Raw genomic sequence first — 19632 nt, 5'->3', positions numbered from 1 at the left:
AGGAGAGATGATGGTCTATCTAGGATCTAGTAAAAGGTACTGTCTGTGTAGAAAAATGTATTTATAGTGCTATAGTCTATCACTCAAAATTTGTCTTTGGTTTACTTCCATATCCCCATAATTTCTTTTCTCTCGCAAGTTTCAGCTTTGTCCCAGCAACCAGATACCTCTTCTTCTTTGTTATTATTTCTCTTATTTATCTGCAATTAATATTTTCCAGGCTGTGACTCCTCCTGGAGGACTTTAATTTTTAGGAGGTAACAGATTGCATGAAGACGCTATTATGGAGCACGTATCCTCCTATATGTAACTTCCCATCAACAAGAGGTCTCAGAAGGGGCATAATTGTATCTGTGAGAAATGTGACAGACCTGTTGTGTGTATGTGTGTGTGTGTGTGTGTGTAATACTGTATATTACACACTGTATATTTACTATACATACACAAATATATATCTATATATCTATAAATATTTATTATGCACCCATACACATACTCTATGACAATAGCAAACTACAACTTGAAGTCATATTAGATGAAATGAAATGAAATGCTATCTTTAAGAGACCTGCCACTATATTTCCAAGTTATGTGTCCAATCTCCAGTTTTATCTCCGATCTGGGCCTTATACATGAATGTTAAAGCAGGCCAACCCCCACGTGATGAAGAATAAATAAAATGAAGACTTGTCATGGTAATTTTGGTGTTTTCTGTCTCTTTAGGTTTGGGCTTGAAATAGCCCTTCCAAGGTTTTCTGGGGGCTATTGTCCCTCATAGGCTGTTGACTCCTGGTTTAGACTGCACTGTATAAAATATCATCTATGTTCTCTTGGATAAAAAATAGGTCAGTTTAACAGTTATTTTATGATCCTAAAAAAAGCAAATTATGCCACATGTTGAAGATTGACATTTAAAATGCTGAGGCCTCATTATCTGGAAGAAGGAAGATTAGAAAAGATGAGAAAGGGATGAAAAAGGAAATGATTCAACCAGGAACTATACGATAGGTAGAGTACACAGTCTTCAAAAATTAGTGACGAAAAATCAATCGTATGAATTCAAGAAAAGAGGAGAATTCATATTTAATTGGCGTGCAATGCCATAAAAGGATGGCTGAATATAAATAAAAACATTAAAAGCTTTGAGCTTTACAGATTATCTTATACTTGGGTGCACACAGCTTAAAAAATTTCATGATTTCATGGAATATTTATTCTGCATCTCCAACTGCTAAAAAAAAGTGACCTCAATTTCTCTGCAAGCTTGTAAATCAATAACCCATAAAAATCTATGGGAAATATAAAAGATAACTATAAAAACCTCTAAATTTGGTTTGGATCATAACAATTTTTGATTTTTAGATGCAAACAAAGCAAAGAAGGAATCAACATGTTTGCAAATTTAAACTGGGAGGCAAAATCTTTATGGAAACAAAATAACCTCATGGCAATCTAGTAGAATAGCACGGACTCCTGGGAATCAAATAGCTACCCTTAAATTTGTTCAAGTAAAAGAAGGCCAAAACTGCCTTAAATCTATGAAACCCATATCATTCTCAAATGAAAGAAAATGAAAAGAAACTTAGAGGTTACTTTTTGTTCTGTTAAGAACTGTCAGAAACCTAAAAAGCTTTTTAGAAGGGAAAAAAAGAAAAGGAAATGCTGACTTTATTTAAATGGTGTGAGTTTCCTTAATAACCTACTGATATTTTTACAAAACCAAACTGATACCATATAAATATATATTTAATATATTTATTAATTTATATGTTATTTATAAATTAATAAATTTATTAAATATATATTTAATATATTATATATAAATATAATATATACATATTTCTGAAGACAAATACTAAGTAAATATTTCTTAGGAGTGGCTGAAAATTGATTTTTCTTGCTTGATATGATGCCACTATTTTCTAATGAGCTTGAATTATCAACTTGCGGATAGAGGGCTGATACACAAGTGAAATATGCGGTCCTCCTGCAGGGCCCATTCTGAGGCACTGCTCCCAAATTCTTATATGATCTGGATGCCTCATTGTTTTAGCTGGGGACAAAGCTGTTTATTTCTCAGTGGCAATTAGGGTTTCAAAAGCAGACAACTTCTGAAAAGGTGGCACTCTGACTAAAATTCACACTGAGGTGAGGTAATTGATTATATGACACATTTTTGAAAGAAGGCTTTGACTCTTGGCATGTATAGGTGGAGCGAGGAGTGGGGACAGCGTGGGGAGAAGAGAGGAATGGGGCACATAAAAAGCAACCTCACCTACTTGACAATCTGGGCAAATATGTGTCACTAAATATATATAATGGTACTGAAATGTACACATGGATTCAATATGTGAATATGATTCACATTTTTTCCTCCATCCTTTCCTCTCTTCCTTCCTCCCTCCCTCCCTCTTTTCCTTCCTTTCTTCCTTCCTAATGCCTGGGACCCTCACAGAACATCAAGGGAAGAACTACACTAAACTATACAAACAGCAAATAATGTCATGGTCACTATCTTCTTCACAGGAACACTCAACCTTACATCAAATACCTGCGTCAATTACATCTTTCATTTTAAAGTGAACCTCTCCTACAGGCATACTACCTCAAATAGCATCAAAGCAAAGTGAAACACAGGCAGCATTTAACAACGCTGGTAACCATGGAAACATATCATTAAAGAATATATAAACAGGAATGAATAATTAGATGAGAAATTCATTTCTACATTTATCTTTTTCCAAGACCCAGGAGGGGAAGCTCTCTTTTACCTCTCATCTCATTTTGGACACTTCCTCTTTAGCCTGTCTTCTAACCAAGAAATAGGAGAATTCACAAAATGAGGATTTTAATACTGCCTAGCTTAATGGACAAATCTCTTTGTAGGCAGGTGACTAAAAATGATTGCAATGCTCATTGTTGTCTAGATGTAAAACTGAATGTAGGAAAGAACCTGAAGCAGCAAAGAGTTTGCTTTGGGGTTGGGAGGAGGGCAGGAAAACCTGACTTACATCCTGGTGAGAAGGGGAGAGCAGTTAACATTTAAAAACAGGAAGAACAGGCTGCCTCACTTACTAGAGGCATCTACATAGTGGGAAGACTGAGGGGAGAATATGGGCTAATGGATTATATCAGTTGCATTGTCAGGTAGGCAGCATCACCTTCCCTGGCACTCTGCCTCTGCACCTAGCAAAGCTGTAGATAAACGCTATGGTAGGCAAAGTTGTTCGTAAACTTAAAAATTTGTAAATGGCCTTACAGACCGTCTAGCTGAGGGTTGTGCATCAGAATCACTTAGTTGGGGGGAAGTAGACAAACACAGTTTTTAGAACCTCACCCAACACTGGGATTCTGATGCAGTTCACTAGACCAGTGTTTGAGAATCACAGGCCTAAGCCAACTTCGTCATCATATAGCAGCAGAAACTAAAGTCCAGAGCAGTTATGATAAACCAGATTGAGTTGCTGGTCTCAATTTCCCCCATCTCTGTAACAATATTACTTTTATCATGGTTTGGCAGTGAACACAATAACCATATATGGCTTGCTCTGGCTAACAGGATGTTAATAAGCATGGTATAAGCAGAGGCTTGATATGTGCTTATATAGTTCTGCTTTCTCTCTTAGAATTCTGCATTTTGCCATAAGATAAACAGACATCGGATAGCCATTGCATGTGGACCATACTTGGGCCTCTCCGCAGCTTGGAGCTAAGGGTAGCTAAGTACAGCCAAGACTAGCCTAGATCAGTCAAATCATGACTGATAAGCCAACCTGCTTATTGTTATGAGAAACCACTGAATTTAAGAGTGATTTGTTACACAGCAGTATTGTAGCAGTAGCTGACTAATATGGAAATGAAGTGACTTATCCAAAATTAAATCCTAGCATTGGAATTAGAAGTTACAGCTTGTGAATCGTAGGCCTGACTTCTTTCTACTTCCCTAGAGTGTCTGTTTTACTTTCTTTCATTCACAGGGTTAAGCACATATATCCATTGCCTTTATAGGGTCCTTCTGCTCAAACTATATTCCTTGTATTTCAGAACATCCTGTCATCTTTCCTCGTCAGAGCTTACCTTTCCTTCCATCTTGTTCCTCAGGATTCTGCTTTCATATTTCCAAAGGGACTAAGAAGTTTCAAAATAATTCTCACAATTGTGTTCAAGAGTCATCCATTAATGAGTTAAACACTTACAGATAAAATTTCTTCTGCATATTACCTGGGGTTGACTAGAGACTCAATGGTAAATGGTGAGAATTTAAGCATGACACATGGCAGTTGACAGGAAAAATATTTTTAGGTAAGTGAGTTTGGTGCTTATTAAATTATATATAATATAAATATCATAAGGCTTGTATTGCTTTCAGACACTCCTGTCCAAATATTTTATAAACTGTATGCCTGATGGGGCCAAATAAATAAATAGACTATAAACAAAGGCCATTAGGAGAAATGCTCATATGGCATTTTTATTTTGTTCCTTTCTGTGGAAACATTTTTCACATGGAAGCAAATCTTTAAAACACATTTTTATTCTACTGAATATGTAGGTGTTTTGTTAAAGATAATAAAAAAAGGGGTGCCTGGGTGGCTCAGTCGGTTGAGCGTCCGACTTCGGCTCAGGTCATGATCTCACAGCTCGTGAGTTCAAGCCCCGTGTCGGGCTCTGTGCTGACAGCTTGGAGCCTGGAGCCTGGAGCCTGCTTCTGCTTCTGTGTCTCCCTCTTTCTCTGCCCCTCACCCACTTGCATTCTGTCTCTGTCTCTCTCAAAAATAAGTAAACATTAAAAAAAAGATAATAAAAAAAATTCTGGTTGACCTTAATTTGCCTGTAATTTCATGTTGAAGATTTTATTTTTACTCTGAAATTGAGATACCATAAATCTGTATCATGTAAATGACTATATTGGGGTAATTTTGCAATATCAAGAAGAAACACAATGAATTGGAGTAAAAAAGTCTTCATTATTGGTATAAGGGATTAAGTTACATCAGTTATTGTGTATCATTGTCTGGTTAGTGCAGAGAAATTCATTAGTTTGCTGCTGTCTTGATTGCTATGTTTGAAAGAAGAAGCTAATAGATAAAACCTTAGGGTTTTCATGGAGACAACCATGAGCACAGAAATCAATGAAGTAACAGACTGTTGGAAATCTGCAACCTTCTCCAGATACTCTGATAAATCTCAAACTCAAAGCACAAAAGTTGTCCACATTTGTGAACTTAAAATACACACACACACACACACACACACAGTTGTTGAAATCAATAAGCACTGATTTTTTTAATAACAAATAAACTACTCCAAAATATTCTTGACATTATTGGTTTGAGTTTCATGTCAAATAATATTTAACTTGGTTGACTGGCTTTAACAAATATGTATTGAATTGCTATTTGCAATGCACTGTGGAAGAAAAACAGATTAGGAAGAAGTGGTGTCTAATGTAAGTACCAGATGTTTTTCTTGTTACATTTTTGTGCTAGAACACATGCTTCTTGAGGACAGGACAAGCAGTGAGCATTTTGTTCACTGCTGTATTTGTTAATAGCACAGTGCTTTTAGTACAGTGCACGTAGCACAGTGCTTAACACACAGTCACTAACAAGTGCTCAATAAATATTTCCTGAGTGAGTATGAATGACAAATACAGTTTGAGAGTAAAGAAGAAAGTATCCACTAATGTTTTTAATGTTTATTTATTTATTTTGAGAAAAAGAGAGAGAACATGCAAACATGAGCTGGCAGAGAGAAAGGGAAAGAGAGAATCCCAAGCCGGCCCCTGCTGTCAGCACAGAGCCCAGCATGGGGCTTGATCCCATGAACCATGAGATTATGACCTGAGCTGAAATCAAGAGTCCAATGCTTAACGAACTGAACCATCCAGGCACCCAGAAAAGCACCCACTAATCTAAGAGTAGTCTGCACACACTGGATTGGAAAGGTTTCGAGCTTGAATGACTGTAGTGCAGTTTCAGGAGGAACTATATGACACGAACATTCTGGGTGCTGTTTTTTGCTTTGAGTTTTGGAAGCAGTAAATGTCTCCTGCTAGGCCCAATACCAAAAAGAAAAAGAGCTGTTGCAAAGAGGAGTACAGAAGGGACTTAACCTGTGGTCTGTGAAAGCCATGGAAGGGCCCACAGACTGTGCACCATCTTCCTCAAGCATATGGCTGGGGAAAATCTTTTGTCTCTCAACATAGCCACCTCCTGAGTTTTGTCCCTTGAGAGTAGACTAACTTCACCAAAGAAAAATTTCGTGTTGGTGAGCTCTTTGGAAATCATTTAGGCCATTGATATCTTTAAGATGGTGAACGTTCCATGCCAAGTACAAGTTGAATTGGATGGGAAGTCTTGGCATTCTCTGCACAGATGGAGGATCTGTGAAGTTGGCACTGCCTCAGCCTTCGCTGCTTCACTGAGGAAAGATGCTCCACATGTCAGGCTTTTTACAGGGGCCTGTATTGGTGTCAACAGCCCCTCCCACAATCCCAAAAGAGGTCTTTCAATTGCTGTGAAAGTCTTCAACTTCCTCAGAGCCAAGAGCTCACAACAGTGCCTTTGCAGTAGATCTTTGTCAAGACACAAGAACACACCATGAGGCTCTTTCTTAATAGAGGAGTTTGTTGGCAATTCAGAGACAAAATTTAGAAGTGATTTGGTTTGATTAATTCTTGAAAAATTTTTAAGAGAAAGGAAAACTCCTTAGAACAGATTGATAGTGAGTTCATTCCAGGACTAGCTTTATAATGGCTGATATCTTAGTCACATATATGAAGCAAATCTTTTGGTTAAATGCTGAATTTACTATTAGAGATGCTGCTGAAAAACTATGAGGTTTTTTTTTTTTTGTTTTTTTTTTTTTGTCAAGCTGCTACTGTAAATGAGGTGGCTGAGTCAAAAACACAATATGAATTTTCTAATACTGGAGGTGAGATTGACACAGCCTTGAGAGTTTCTAGGGACAAAAATCAACAGACACTTGGCAAATGGCTTTCTCTCCTTCGAAGGTTGAAACAAACTGCTGACATAGATAACTTTGATGATATAGACTTAGCAAAGATAATCTCATTGACTTGAACACAAAGGGAATGATGTAATATGAATTTTGGTTATTCTTGATGCCTGCCTATCCATATGAGATCTTGTGAGCTACAGGAGCTCTGATTCCATTCGCTATTAGAGATTTCGTGAATCAGGGTTGTACCTGTTATTGCCATTAAAGTGAAATATTGACATTGATGAGATGTTGAATACATTTTAATTTCTTATCCCAGAAAAATTGCATAACCTTTTCATAAGAGTGAAAAAACTATAATTCTCAGTATTCTATGTGTAGATCAATTTCCAATATAATGAAATAAATAGTAAGCCTATTTTTTCCCATGTTTATGTTTATGAGTACTGTTTCTAGGTGGATGCTTGTAAATTGAATCAGATTCTCAGAGAGGTTTGTCATTCAAAAAAGAAAGAAATTTGAAAAGAAACTATTAAGGTGAAGAATGGGTTGATCAAGCAGCTTGCCCCTGTTTAGTGGGGGCTCCTCTGTGCTTGTTTTGTGGGACTTCTGCAACAGAATTAGCTGTTATCTTTCCTCACTCCATTTTGCTAAGCAGTGCAAACCAGAATTGGTTCTGTTACTCACACTGCAAGAGATAAAGCCACACACCAGAAAATCCATGTGGCTGACAGCATGGCAGAAAGTGAAGGTGAGAAACCAGGAAAGGGAAATAGGAATGGAAGAAGAGGGAGTTTCGTTTCCTAATGCTATTAAATCTAGCCCTGGATCTAAGGGGCAAGTGGCTTAGGAGGTGGACTCCAGTTTACTGAAAAAATCTTGAAACAAAATTGTTACTTTAGGAGTAGTGTATAAATACATAGTGGTCACTGCTTCAAAAGAGCTAATTCTCAGCCTGATTAGGGAATTTCCGTTTTGTTAATTAGTTCAGAATTGTGATGAGGTCTCAAGGTGTTTCAGAAAATGAGAGTGGCTGATAATAGGAGACTGGGCATCGAGTTGCAGAGGCATGCATGTAAGTACAGTTGTGACAAGTTATTTCCAACCCTTTCTAGCTCTGAAGAAGTGATGCTATTATAGAATAACATGTGCAAACACTTTTATTCAGAGTGATATATTCTGATGTGAGATTTCATGTAGTGTAGAGTTTTATGCCTTTTTTTCTTGCTGGGTTGATGATATGAAAACCATTCCTAATACAATTCAAAAGCATTCCTGAGCTCACCAAAGCGAAGGTCTGTTCTTTTGTATCCAAGGGCTTATAAGCCAACCATCTGTGAGAGTAGGTGTAGACTGGTTCTCACATTTTTACATACTGAAATTTTCCATTTCCTGTTTAAGACCTCTGAGAAGAATAACTGATCAGAATGGTAGGCATTTTATGTGGTTGAAAGGAAGATGTACAGTAACTTCATCCTCTCCAAATTAGTGAAAATAGCCTCTGTCTAAGCCTTCATTGATGTCTATGAATGTCTATGAAGATACAGTTTCTTGTCTGTGATGTTTGGAGGGCATTCTTAAATTCAGCAGTGTAACTGTCATGGTGGATTGGGTGGTGGTGCATCCCTGTCTCCTTGTGTTTAAAGATGGCATGGATTGGGCACTCACTGGCAATGTCCAAAAGCCCCTTTTGATTTAGGACAGAAGGTTTGGGGTGGGGGGGAAGATGTATACATTTAATTTAAGATCAGGGAGAGGCAGGCTCACATAAGGAAGTATGTAATTGGTGAGAATGGTGTGGTGTGCTACTATTGAGGCTAGTCAGTAGGGTTTAATTTATGGACTTTATCTGCAGGATGAAATTTCTAATTATGTCATTTCTTTCTATCTTAATATATGTGACATCATTTTTGGATGTGCTTAAAATATTAGCTTTCGGTGCTAAAATGAGCTTTGAGAATAAACTTTCCCAAACACTTTCTGCTGGTCTCTCTTATTTTCTAGCTGAAGTTCTTCTAAAAACTAACTTGCCTTAGGTTAGATAGCTATTTGGTGTTAGAACTTAGATGGAGTCAGACCTGATTTCCAAACAAAGGCTCTTTTCCAGTATGCCAAGTTGCTTCAAATTAAAAGAGAAAAAGAGTAACTCAATACCTCAAAAATGAATAATCCAATTAAAAATGGGCAGAAGACATGAATAGACATTTTTATAAAGAAGACATACAGATGGCTAAAAGACACATGAAAAGATGCTCAACATCACTCTTCATCAGGGAAATGCAAATCAAAACTATCATGAGATTATTGCCTCACACCTATCAGAATGGCTGAGATCAATAACACAAAAAAACAACAGGTATTGGTGAGGATGTGGAGAAAGGGGAAACTTCTTGCGCTATTGGTGGGAATGCAAACTGGTGCAGCCACTCTGGAGAACAGTCTGGAGGTTCCTCAAAAAGTTAAAACTAGAACTACCCCACGATCCAGCAATTACACTACTAGGTATTAACACAAGGAATACAAAAATACTAATTCAAAGAGATACATGCACCACGATGTTTACTGCAGCATTATCTGTAATAGCCAAATTATGGAAACAGCCCAAGTGTCCAACAACTGATGAATGGATAAAGAAGAAGAAGTGGTATGTATAAACAATGGAATATTATTCAGCCATAAAAAAAAAACAATGAAATCTTGCCATTTGCAATGACATGGATGGATCTGGAGAGTATAATGCTAAGTGAAATAAGTCAGTCAGAGAAAGACAAATACTATATGATTTCACTCATGTGTGGAATTCAAGAAACAAAACAAACAAGCAAAGGGGAAAAAAAGGAGAAAAAGAGATGCAAACACAAGAACAGACTCTTAACTATAGAGAACAAACTGATGGTTGCTAAAAGGGAGGTAGGTGGGGGAGATGGGTTAAACAGGTGATGGGGATTAAAAAAATAATAATAAAAATAAAAGAGAAAAAGAGAATACAAGGAAAAATATGTTTTTCTTATCTTTTATTAATATAGGATAATTAAATAATAGTATTTGTTTTCTTCCTTTTTGTATAGCAAATATGCATGTATTGGTAAGTGGAGATTATTTTCTTAGTTTGATGTAAATAAAATGGGGGTATTAGTGTTCTTTGAAAGCTAAAGGGAACAGAAAAAAATTATTTACAGTTAGTCTTAATCAGTCTTAGGTTGCACCAACACTAGACCTATTTTTTTCCTAGTTCAATGTAGGAAACACAGGAAGTAGTTGATATTTGTTTGTTTAGTGAATGAACAAATTAAATCAAACATTTATTTGGGACCTACTATATGCCAAGCTTGCTGAATGTTATCTAACCCTTAAGATTCAACTCCTTTCCCACTTCTCTCCAGAAGCTTCTGAAATCCTTTAATAAAAAGTCTTCTTCCTTTATTATATCAAAACACATATTATTTGCTTATCCTTTACATCTAGCAATTCTTTACAACTATTTAATTACATGACTATAAGTGCTGCTGTTTTGCATGTTACAGATTCCATTAGGAAGATTTTTAACTTATGAGCAAATTAAAAATATTTTTGAGATTAAAATTTTGTTTACTAGAAGGTCAATTTTTTTTCAAATAGTCACAGGTCTCAAGTATAGTAGGACTAATGTAAACCTTTATTTTTTATAGTAGGCTAAAACTCCAAATATTTAGATGGAACCATATAAACCAGTGAGCCTTTTACATGATAAATCTAATACTTTATTTTCTAATAAATACATGATATAAAAACAGAAAATGGGCCAAGACACAGTAGTGAAAATATGGGAAAAATCAGGAAGCATCAAAGACTATTGATGATTATTTCTCCCTTTCATATTTGTGTTTTAGCAGATCTTATTCTAGTTAGTTCAAAAGGTTCATATTCAATTCAATTCAATTCAATTCAATTCAATTCAATTCAATATCTTGAAGTATGAGGAATAAAATGCCCCATACAGTCTGGAGAGGAGAAGATATGGAGGAGGCAGCTGGCTTTTGTAGTTCAATTTCAAATACTTGAAAAATTTTCATTTGGAAATGTGTTTCCATTTTGTCCATGTTGCCCTACTGGGAACCACTGGATTGAAGTTTTAAGGGAGTAGAATCCACTTCATATGAGGAAAACAATTTAATAATTAGCAAATTGGATGTTGTTTCTTGGGCTTAAATGAGCTCTTCATTTTGGATCTATTTCAGCAGAAAGTCATCAACAATTTGCTCAGAGAGGACAGGAAATGAATAGATTTGTATGTTGTAAAGGAGATTGAACTAGTAAATTCTAAATTCTCTTTATAATTTAAGAAATTATGACTCTCTTCTTGGGATCTCATTGACCTTTGATATGACTTCTTGCTGCCATTTTGAATAATAAATGAGAAAGAAGATCTGCAGTTTGTTACTAGTTAAGTGTTCCAACACTAAATATTACTCAACAAGTACAACTGATCTTTGCATTTTCCTTTATTATGTAATTGATATTACTTCTAGCATCTGCTTTTACAGGTCATAGATCAAGAAGAATCTATGAGAATACAATGTTCATATTTTAAAGGATCATGTCATTATAGCAGCATACTTGGGAAAATAGTTCCTGGGATGTCTAAAATTTATATTGGGTTGTAAAACTGAAGTATGGGCCAAGGGTTAACAACCTTGAATTTTGCCCTTAAAATAAGTCACAGAAAGTCTATTTCATTATAAATACATTACTACTGAGTGGTGTCCTTCTGATTGATATGGCCAAAGCTACCTTCTTCAGCAGTCGTTTAAGCACCAATTCTTCATTTTGGTTCTGAAAATGAGATGGGTTCCTCCTCCCTAACTGGGATATAAATTTTTACCTGCCAATACAGTTTGATGAGCTTGCTTATACACTGTTCACTTCCTCCACAGAGCCAGAACATGTAGTCAGCAATCATGGCACTCCTAAGAACAAGGACAAATTAAAAACAAAAAACAAAAAACAAAAAAATTTATAGGACAGAACAAAACCATAACAGGTAGTATATATAAATATTGAAGAAGAAGATTTTGTAATATATAAAATTTGACTAGACTAATATTGAGCAAAGCCAAAGCAAATTTTAGGATGTAGAAAATAGGGTTGTTTTTGCTTTCTGGGTTTTGTTTTTTGTTTTTTTGTTTTGTTTTGTTTTTTTGGTTTCTTTTTTGTAATCTAAGCTAAAAGAATAAGAAGCAAACAGCATTTGTATTCTAGATGTTTTTTTTCTGTTTGCACAGTATAAGAATATTTAAAGACTATGAAGGAATGCATTGTTTTGGTTGCCCCTTATTAAGCTTCAAAACCTTTATAGAGCAACACATATGTTATGGATTCTAAAATGCCTTCAAACCTAACATAGCATATGTAGCTAAGTATTGTACTGCCATGTAAGCATATCTTAGACTTTACCTGAATTAAAGATTATTTACCTCTGATTAAATTGGCCTCCTTAAAATTAAAAATAAAATTTCCAATTCAACAAACACTCCCCTCCCCCAACTTTTGTGTTTAATTGAATTGGTTTTAGTATCTAGTGTGTACAACCATTGAATTAGTCTTATTAAGCTGAGAAGATATTAAAAACTATTGTGCAATTGATATTAATTCATTGCTTAGCACCCTTTGGAAAAACAGTTTACTTTTATGACTGTTTCTGCTGGGCCTCTCTATTTCTTTTCTCCAGAGATTCCAAATCCAATTAAATGTGACTAGAAGTAATTCCAAATTGTAACGTTAGCCAATTAAACATATAATAATCCTGGGTACCTAATCACTAGTACCAAAAGTTTTATTTATTTAAGTAGACCTATCACTGTGTACCCCTGAATGTTTTTCTTATCTATGCCTGCAGATATGTGTTGTTTCTTGACATCATTGTAAATTGAATTGGAAATTTCCTTTCCCTAAGTATAGGTTGTCTAAGGCACAGCAGCTATAAACTTACTATGGTACTCTGTTGAAAGAATTAAAATGTTTAGATTCTTGCTCAGGACAGACAAAAATTAGGACTTTCAAAATTAACAATGGAAAAAAAATATCACCATTTGGAGGGTTATTCAGCTCAATATATTTCTTTTTACACAAATGGTATTGGAAAGGAGCTGTCCACCGACATTTAAAAATAAATGACAATAGTTTAGGAATAACTAATCTTTTAAGAACCTTCTTACATTTTTCAAAGCCCTAGTTTAATGATAAGACAAAGTGAGGTAGGAGGTTTTGATGTTGTGTGAATATATAAGAAGTAGAAAAAGTTATAAAAATTACAGACAAGAGGGGACAAAAGTGAATTTCAAAATATGCATTTTGATAGAAACACTTGGAAAAATTTTCCTCTCATGACTACCTAAAAAGGAAGTCTACTTGACGGGTAGGTACCTGTCACCTAACAGAAACCCATTTAATAAATTCTGAATTTGTGAAATCAATGAAAAATGTAAAAAATCTCCCTCTCAAAGACAGCACACACATATTCATAGAAGCTGTCTGATTCCTCCTCCCATTACCATATGGATATGTATCTATTTCTCAACAAACATTGGTTAATGAGGATACCAACCATTAGTTAAACCAGGGATGGGAAAACGTTTTTCTATAAAGGGTCAGATAGTAAATATTTTAGGCTCTGCAGGCCATGTGGTCTTACAACTACTCAACTTTGCCTTGTGGAAGGAGCGATAAGCAATAGTAAACAAATGAATGGGGTTGTGTTCCATAAGACATTATTTCCAAAAATATATGGGAGGCTGGACTTGGTATAGTTTGCCTAACTCTAAGATAAATGATGAGGTTGAGCAACAGGTGGCCAGCATCGATATGCCTGTCGGTTAATAGGCACCAGCTTCTATATGTCCTGGCCACAGGCTCCCTAAAACATTTCAGTCTACTGTTTTCTCTTTAGGGACAATGTATACATTGTACTAAAACTGTTGTGCAGAGTTCAAGAAAGAAACTTTAAAAATTTGAAACATGCAAAAAATGTAAAAGATAATCCTGGATCATAGGCACAGAGGCTTGAGTTAAATAAAAGCTAAACTGATAGTTTCTATCATATTAGTGATTGTTATTCTTAGATGAGAACAATTGTGAAGAGAAAAAGGTCACGACAGTGGATTTCTAGAGCTTTCCTGAATTTTTAATGCTTTTGATGGTTTGGTTTTGAGCTGACCATTGTAAAAATAAGGAGTTTTAGTACTTTTATTAATGTCTTCCAAAAGTTGCTTTTTCTGTAATTACATGCTGCCAAATTGCTACATTCTTTAATTTTTTTAATGTTTAATTATCCTAGAGAGAGAGAGAGAGAGAGAGACAGACAGACAGAGCACGAGTTGGGGGTGGGCAGAGAGAGAGGGAGACACAGAATCCAAAGCAGGAGCCAGGCTCTGAGCTGTCTGCACAGAGCCTGGTGCGGGGCTTGAACTCACAAGCCACGAGATCATGACCTGATCTGAAGTGGGCCACTCAGCGATGGAGCCACCCAGGTGCCCCACACTGCTACATTCTTAAATATGATTTTATTATACCTGGGGGCTTAAGTCTTTTTCCAAAGGAACGCATCTCCAAATTTATATTGAAACAAGCGAGGAATTGAGATTTATTGAAATTTATTATCTGACCTCAGCAAAGCACAATTCTTATAATAGTAAAAAGATACTTGTATTAAATAACAAAGTATGGTTTCATAAAGTCACATGTTTGCTGATACATTTTTCATAAGTGTTAGATTTATTTTAATATTGGGAACACAATTTACATCGTAGTTGCTTTGACCCCATTTTCTTCCCAGTGGAAGTGGCAGTTATGCTTTTACCACCCACCTTCCTTTGTTTGGTCTTCTATTACAGCTCTGCCCTACAGCTTAGCCTTTATAAGTCAGTATAAAATTCAGTGGAAGAACATGAAAAGAGCATGGAAATAACATTATACCATGCAGTACTTGTGAGGCAAGAGACAGGGGTTTTTCATCATGCTGAATTTATAAAGGGCAAAGATAATTAATTAATCAACTCAGAGCATCTACAAGGAGTCAAGTACCTTGTGGGATCCTGGTCCTGTTAGACTCACCTCATGAATCGAATGTAAACAGTATCTGTGATTCTTCCTACTTTCACTCAGGTATCTCTGTTTACCTTTAGACCAATATCCTGGAGGCCAGTCAATGTGATTCAACGTTGCTTCTAAATGTCTTTGTTTTGTTTTCATTATTCTACTCAACTTATTTTCATTAATCTACCAAATATTGTGGCTGCACTGGAACTGTAGGATCATGTTAGCAAAACCCTTTTAATTGACAGTGAGTGGTTTCTATCTGTCCCTTTTGGACTTTTTTTAGTGCTAAGCACCAGGTTAAGCATTTTACATGGCAGAGTGTGAACCCGACCACCCACCCACTCATGCACACTTCTGCATCAGATCTCATTCCACCCATGGGACTGTCCAGTAATTCATTCTTTCTTCCTTGTTTCTTTTCTTTTCTCTTTTTCATTTTCTTTTTCTTTTTCTTTTTTCCCCTGGAGCTTTCCTACCAGCATACAGAAATGCTGTTGTTTCTGCCATCTTAAAGTAAAACACCCCAAAAGCCTCTCTTGATCCACTTCCCTTCCAATTATCATCTTAATGCTTTCCTTCTGTATAAAAAAAACAAACAACAAACCCACAAAAACTCCTTGAAAAAGCTGTGTGTACCCTGTATCTCGAACATCTCTCTTCCTGCTCTCCTCTGAGCTCGCTCCAACAAGGCTCTCATTCCTACTACTTCCCTGAAACTGCTCTCTTCAATGCTATTAAAGGTCTCCATGCTGCTACAACAGTGGTTCAGTTCTCAGTCTTCATTTTGCATGGACCCTCAGGTGCAAGTGATACGACTGCTTGTTCCCTCTTCCAGTATATACTTTCCCAGTTGGCTTCCGCAACTCTGCTCTTTCGGGTTTCCCTCCTATCTTACCGGTTGCCCTTTTCCATCTCCTTTTCCGCTATCTTCTCATCTCCCTGGGTCCCCACTTTTGGAGTACCCAAGGGCACAATGCTTGGACCTCTTCTCTTTCCTTCCAAATGTAATTGCTTGGTGATTTCACCAGCTTCATGATTTTAAATACAGTCGATGGGTTGACAACACTTACATTTATATCCTGAATTTAAAACCTCGTTTTGGATCTCGAGACTCTTGCAGAAATTATCTTCCTCACATCTCTACTTGGATACCCAACAGGTATTTCAAATATAATCTTTCTATACCCGAGACTCTGACCCTCCTTACTTCCCTTCTTACAGTCTCTACTGGTCCCCTCCATCTATCCAATTTCTCAGGCCAAAAAATTAAAATTAGTGCTCCGGAGCAGGTCACTACTGTGCTTAAAACTGCAAAGGCTTTTTATCTCACTCAGAGTAAAAATCAGTTTTGAAAATGGCATTTGAGCCCCCTGCCATCTTGTCTCTGATCTTATTTCCTTTTTACTCTGCTCCAGACAAACTGTCTACCCTGCTGCTGCAGGTACACAACTGCCTCTGGGATTCTGCATTTGACAGTCTGTCCTGGGATATTCTTTCTCTAAATGCCCCCTGATCTCCTGGCTCAACTTCAGGTCTTTTTCTCAGTGAGGACTACCCTGACCACATTCCACTACTATCCATACCAAAGCCTAAAATATTTACTATCTGGGTCTTTACTGGAATGCAACCTTCCTGAAGGCAGGGATTTCTGTCTGTTTTATTTACTACTCTATCCCCACTGCCTAGAACAGTGTCAGTGTGGTAGTCACACAATAAACGTTTATTGAGTTAATGACCACACACTATCTAATTTTTTTAAGTCAAAATAATTAAATTCGTGTTACAAAAAAAAAAAAATCAAAACTGAGGGCTATAGAATTACATAGCTTACTAGGATTCTAACACAAGCAGTCTGGCCCTGGATTACTTCTCCGCTCCTATTTGACAGAATGCTTTTGTTCTGAAGGTGGCAGGGAATGCAGTGACAAGGTGGGCTTTGTCAATTTAATTTGTCCAATGTAGAATCCAACATTTAGCTCATATGAGAGTTTAATAAATGCTAATGGATGCTGATTTATTTTTTACATAAATTAAAAAGGAAAGGTACCAGGAAGCACATTAGCCTATTATGTTGTATCTAAAATTATTTTTAACATGATGGCTTCAGTCATGTGTCAACAGCTACGGTTTCCCTGCAAGCCTATTCTACTATTCTTTTGATACTACATTTGAGCTTATTTTAGAAAATTGTTTATGAAGTCACATTTAATTTACTTAATACATCTGTTAAATGTAAAAGGGTCAAAATCTGGCTTTTAAATATATATGCTTCTAAAATAAAAGATTGTGTGATAACTCAGCTTATTGTGAATCAAATCCCATTCCTACAGAACAGCAAATACACAATATAAGAATTTGACATGCTATTATTAAGATAGGTACCAGCTTTGTTTTCCAAATTAATACCATACAAGGATCACAGTGTATAAGCATTTTCATGCCAGCTGACTTTACAGATTGAATATTTACAAACAGACTGTGTAATTCTAAGTATATTCAAAGCATATACTTTGACATTTCTCAAGGCCTCTGATCATATGCAGAATTTGTAACATTTCTACTCAGTGTGGCCACTTGGTGGTGTAAAACAATAAGATATGGGTAAACAAAAGAAAATCACAGCACACAATCAGCTGTGTGTTCTCGTAGGGCTGACTGGCTGGGACCTTGAAAAGTCATTCGTTCATCACCTTGCCTTTAGGCAGGATCACACTTAAACCTTTCAAATGAGACTGATGAGAATCTATTCTGTTTTAAAGACCTCCACAGAAGGACACTGCTCTGCTTTCCTCACTGAGTCCAGAGTTTCATAGCCATAAATAGCATCTTCTGCCGTTTTAGTCTCCTGGTTTCAGTTCTTTCTCCTGGGTTAGTGCAACCTAACTAGACCTTATTCTGTGAATAGCAGTTCTACATATTCTTACAAAAATTTATTAATCTCTCTTCCCTAGGTTAATTAATTAACCCCAGTTGCTTTAATCTTTCTCCATGGGCCCCCTTTGCTTGACATTAGTCAGTTTCATGATTGTTTTTTCAATTGGTTTAGGTTCCGCCTTTTCTTTCTTCTATACTCGGAAATTGACCTCTCTCAAGAGTCTAAGGATAATCTTACGGTGTTTGTATGCAGCTATTTCACTTATGTAACTGGTATAGATACTTCATAGAAGTGCATCTATTGGATAGTTCTAACTACAGAATCCTTCCCTATTGTCAACATAGCTAGGAGGCTGTTTCCTTTCTCCTGTACTTAAAAAAGCTAAAGAACATATGTATGCATATATATATATGTTGCTAACTTAGATAAATTAATATTGATCAAAGTTTATAGTCCTTTTGAATATAAATACACACTAATATTGAAAAGATTATATTCTGATCAGGAAGAGACTCAAACTATCAAACCCACTCAAGCAAACACACACACATACATGCGTGCGAAGCTTCTTTTTGTAGGCTCACATATTTTCCACACAGTGATCTCTAAAAACAACGTAAATATAAAATACCTCAAATAGAATCCAAGCCCCTTCTGTGGTCTACTCTTCTTGTAATAGGTTGCCCTTGTTTTTCTCTTCAAAACACCTTCCATCACCCTCCAGTCACCTGTGGCTTATTCAGTTGCTCAAAGTAAATAGGATTTTTCCTGCCTTGGGGCATTTGCGTACTAAGGTCCTCCTACCTGGAATCTATTCCTTTCATTTTTTACCTGGCGGCCTCTTCTCAGGATTTAGCCCTTTCGACTTTAGCTTAAATATTGGCAATCTCCTCATTGAGGCCTTCTCTGGCCACTCTGTGTAAAAAAATTTCTGCCTTATGATCCCTCAACTAAAAATTTACCCTTTTCCTGAATAAGTCTCACATTTTGTAATTCCTGGTTAGTTTAACTATTACCTTCTTTTCCTAGACCTATTACTGTCCAATATGGTAGCCACTAACCATATGTGGCTATTTATATTTAAAATAATTAATAATTAATTTTAATTAAAATTAAAACTCAAAACCCAGTTTCTCACATACATAAGGCATATTTCAGGTGCTCAATAGCCACATGTGGCTAGTGGCTACTATGCTGACTGACATGGAGCATCCCCATCAACACTGTAAGTTTTAGTAGCAACACTCTCACACACATCATGTTTAATCAAACATCTGGGGTGGTTGATTTTATGTGTCAACTTGACTGGGCCACAGGGCACCAAGATGTTTGATTAAACATGATGTCTGTGAGAGTGTTTCTGGGTGAGGTTAACATTTGAATCTGTACACTGAGTAAAGCAGATTGTCCTTCCTGATATGGGTATGGCTCATCTAATCCCTTGAAAGCCTGATAGAATGAAAAGGCTGAGTAAAGGAGAATTCACTTTCTGAATGTTATTGAGTTGGGACATCAGTCTTCTCCAGCCTTTGGACTCAAACTTGGATTGGAACTTAAACCATCAGCTCTCCAGGGTCTCACACCTTTAGCCTCAGACTGGAACTAAACCTGTGGCTCTCCTGAGCCTCCAGTTTGCCAAACTACAGATCTTAGGACTTCTCAGCCTCCACAATTGCATGAACCAATTCCGTATGTTTATACATCCTATTGGTTCTGTTTCT

General features: G+C 36.4%; 1 protein-coding gene across 2 annotated transcripts in view; it reads right to left on the bottom strand.

Annotated features, from left to right (window-relative positions):
* The window catches only part of SPATA16 (spermatogenesis associated 16), a 243489-nt gene that overhangs the window by 72871 nt on the left and 150986 nt on the right, over positions 1-19632 (bottom strand). For both annotated transcript variants that reach the window (XM_019463196.2, XM_019463195.2), the window contains exon 5: positions 11825-11909. In XM_019463196.2, coding sequence (XP_019318741.2) covers positions 11825-11909 — 85 coding nt within the window. The remainder of the gene's footprint in view (positions 1-11824; positions 11910-19632) is intronic.

Source organism: Panthera pardus, unplaced genomic scaffold (assembly GCF_024362965.1).
Source record: "Panthera pardus isolate Hobbes unplaced genomic scaffold, ASM2436296v1 HiC_scaffold_16, whole genome shotgun sequence".
NCBI classification, from domain to species: Eukaryota; Metazoa; Chordata; class Mammalia; order Carnivora; family Felidae; genus Panthera; species Panthera pardus.
The sequence above is the reverse complement of the archived record's forward strand: the minus strand, read 5'-3'. Positions and strand labels throughout refer to the sequence as shown.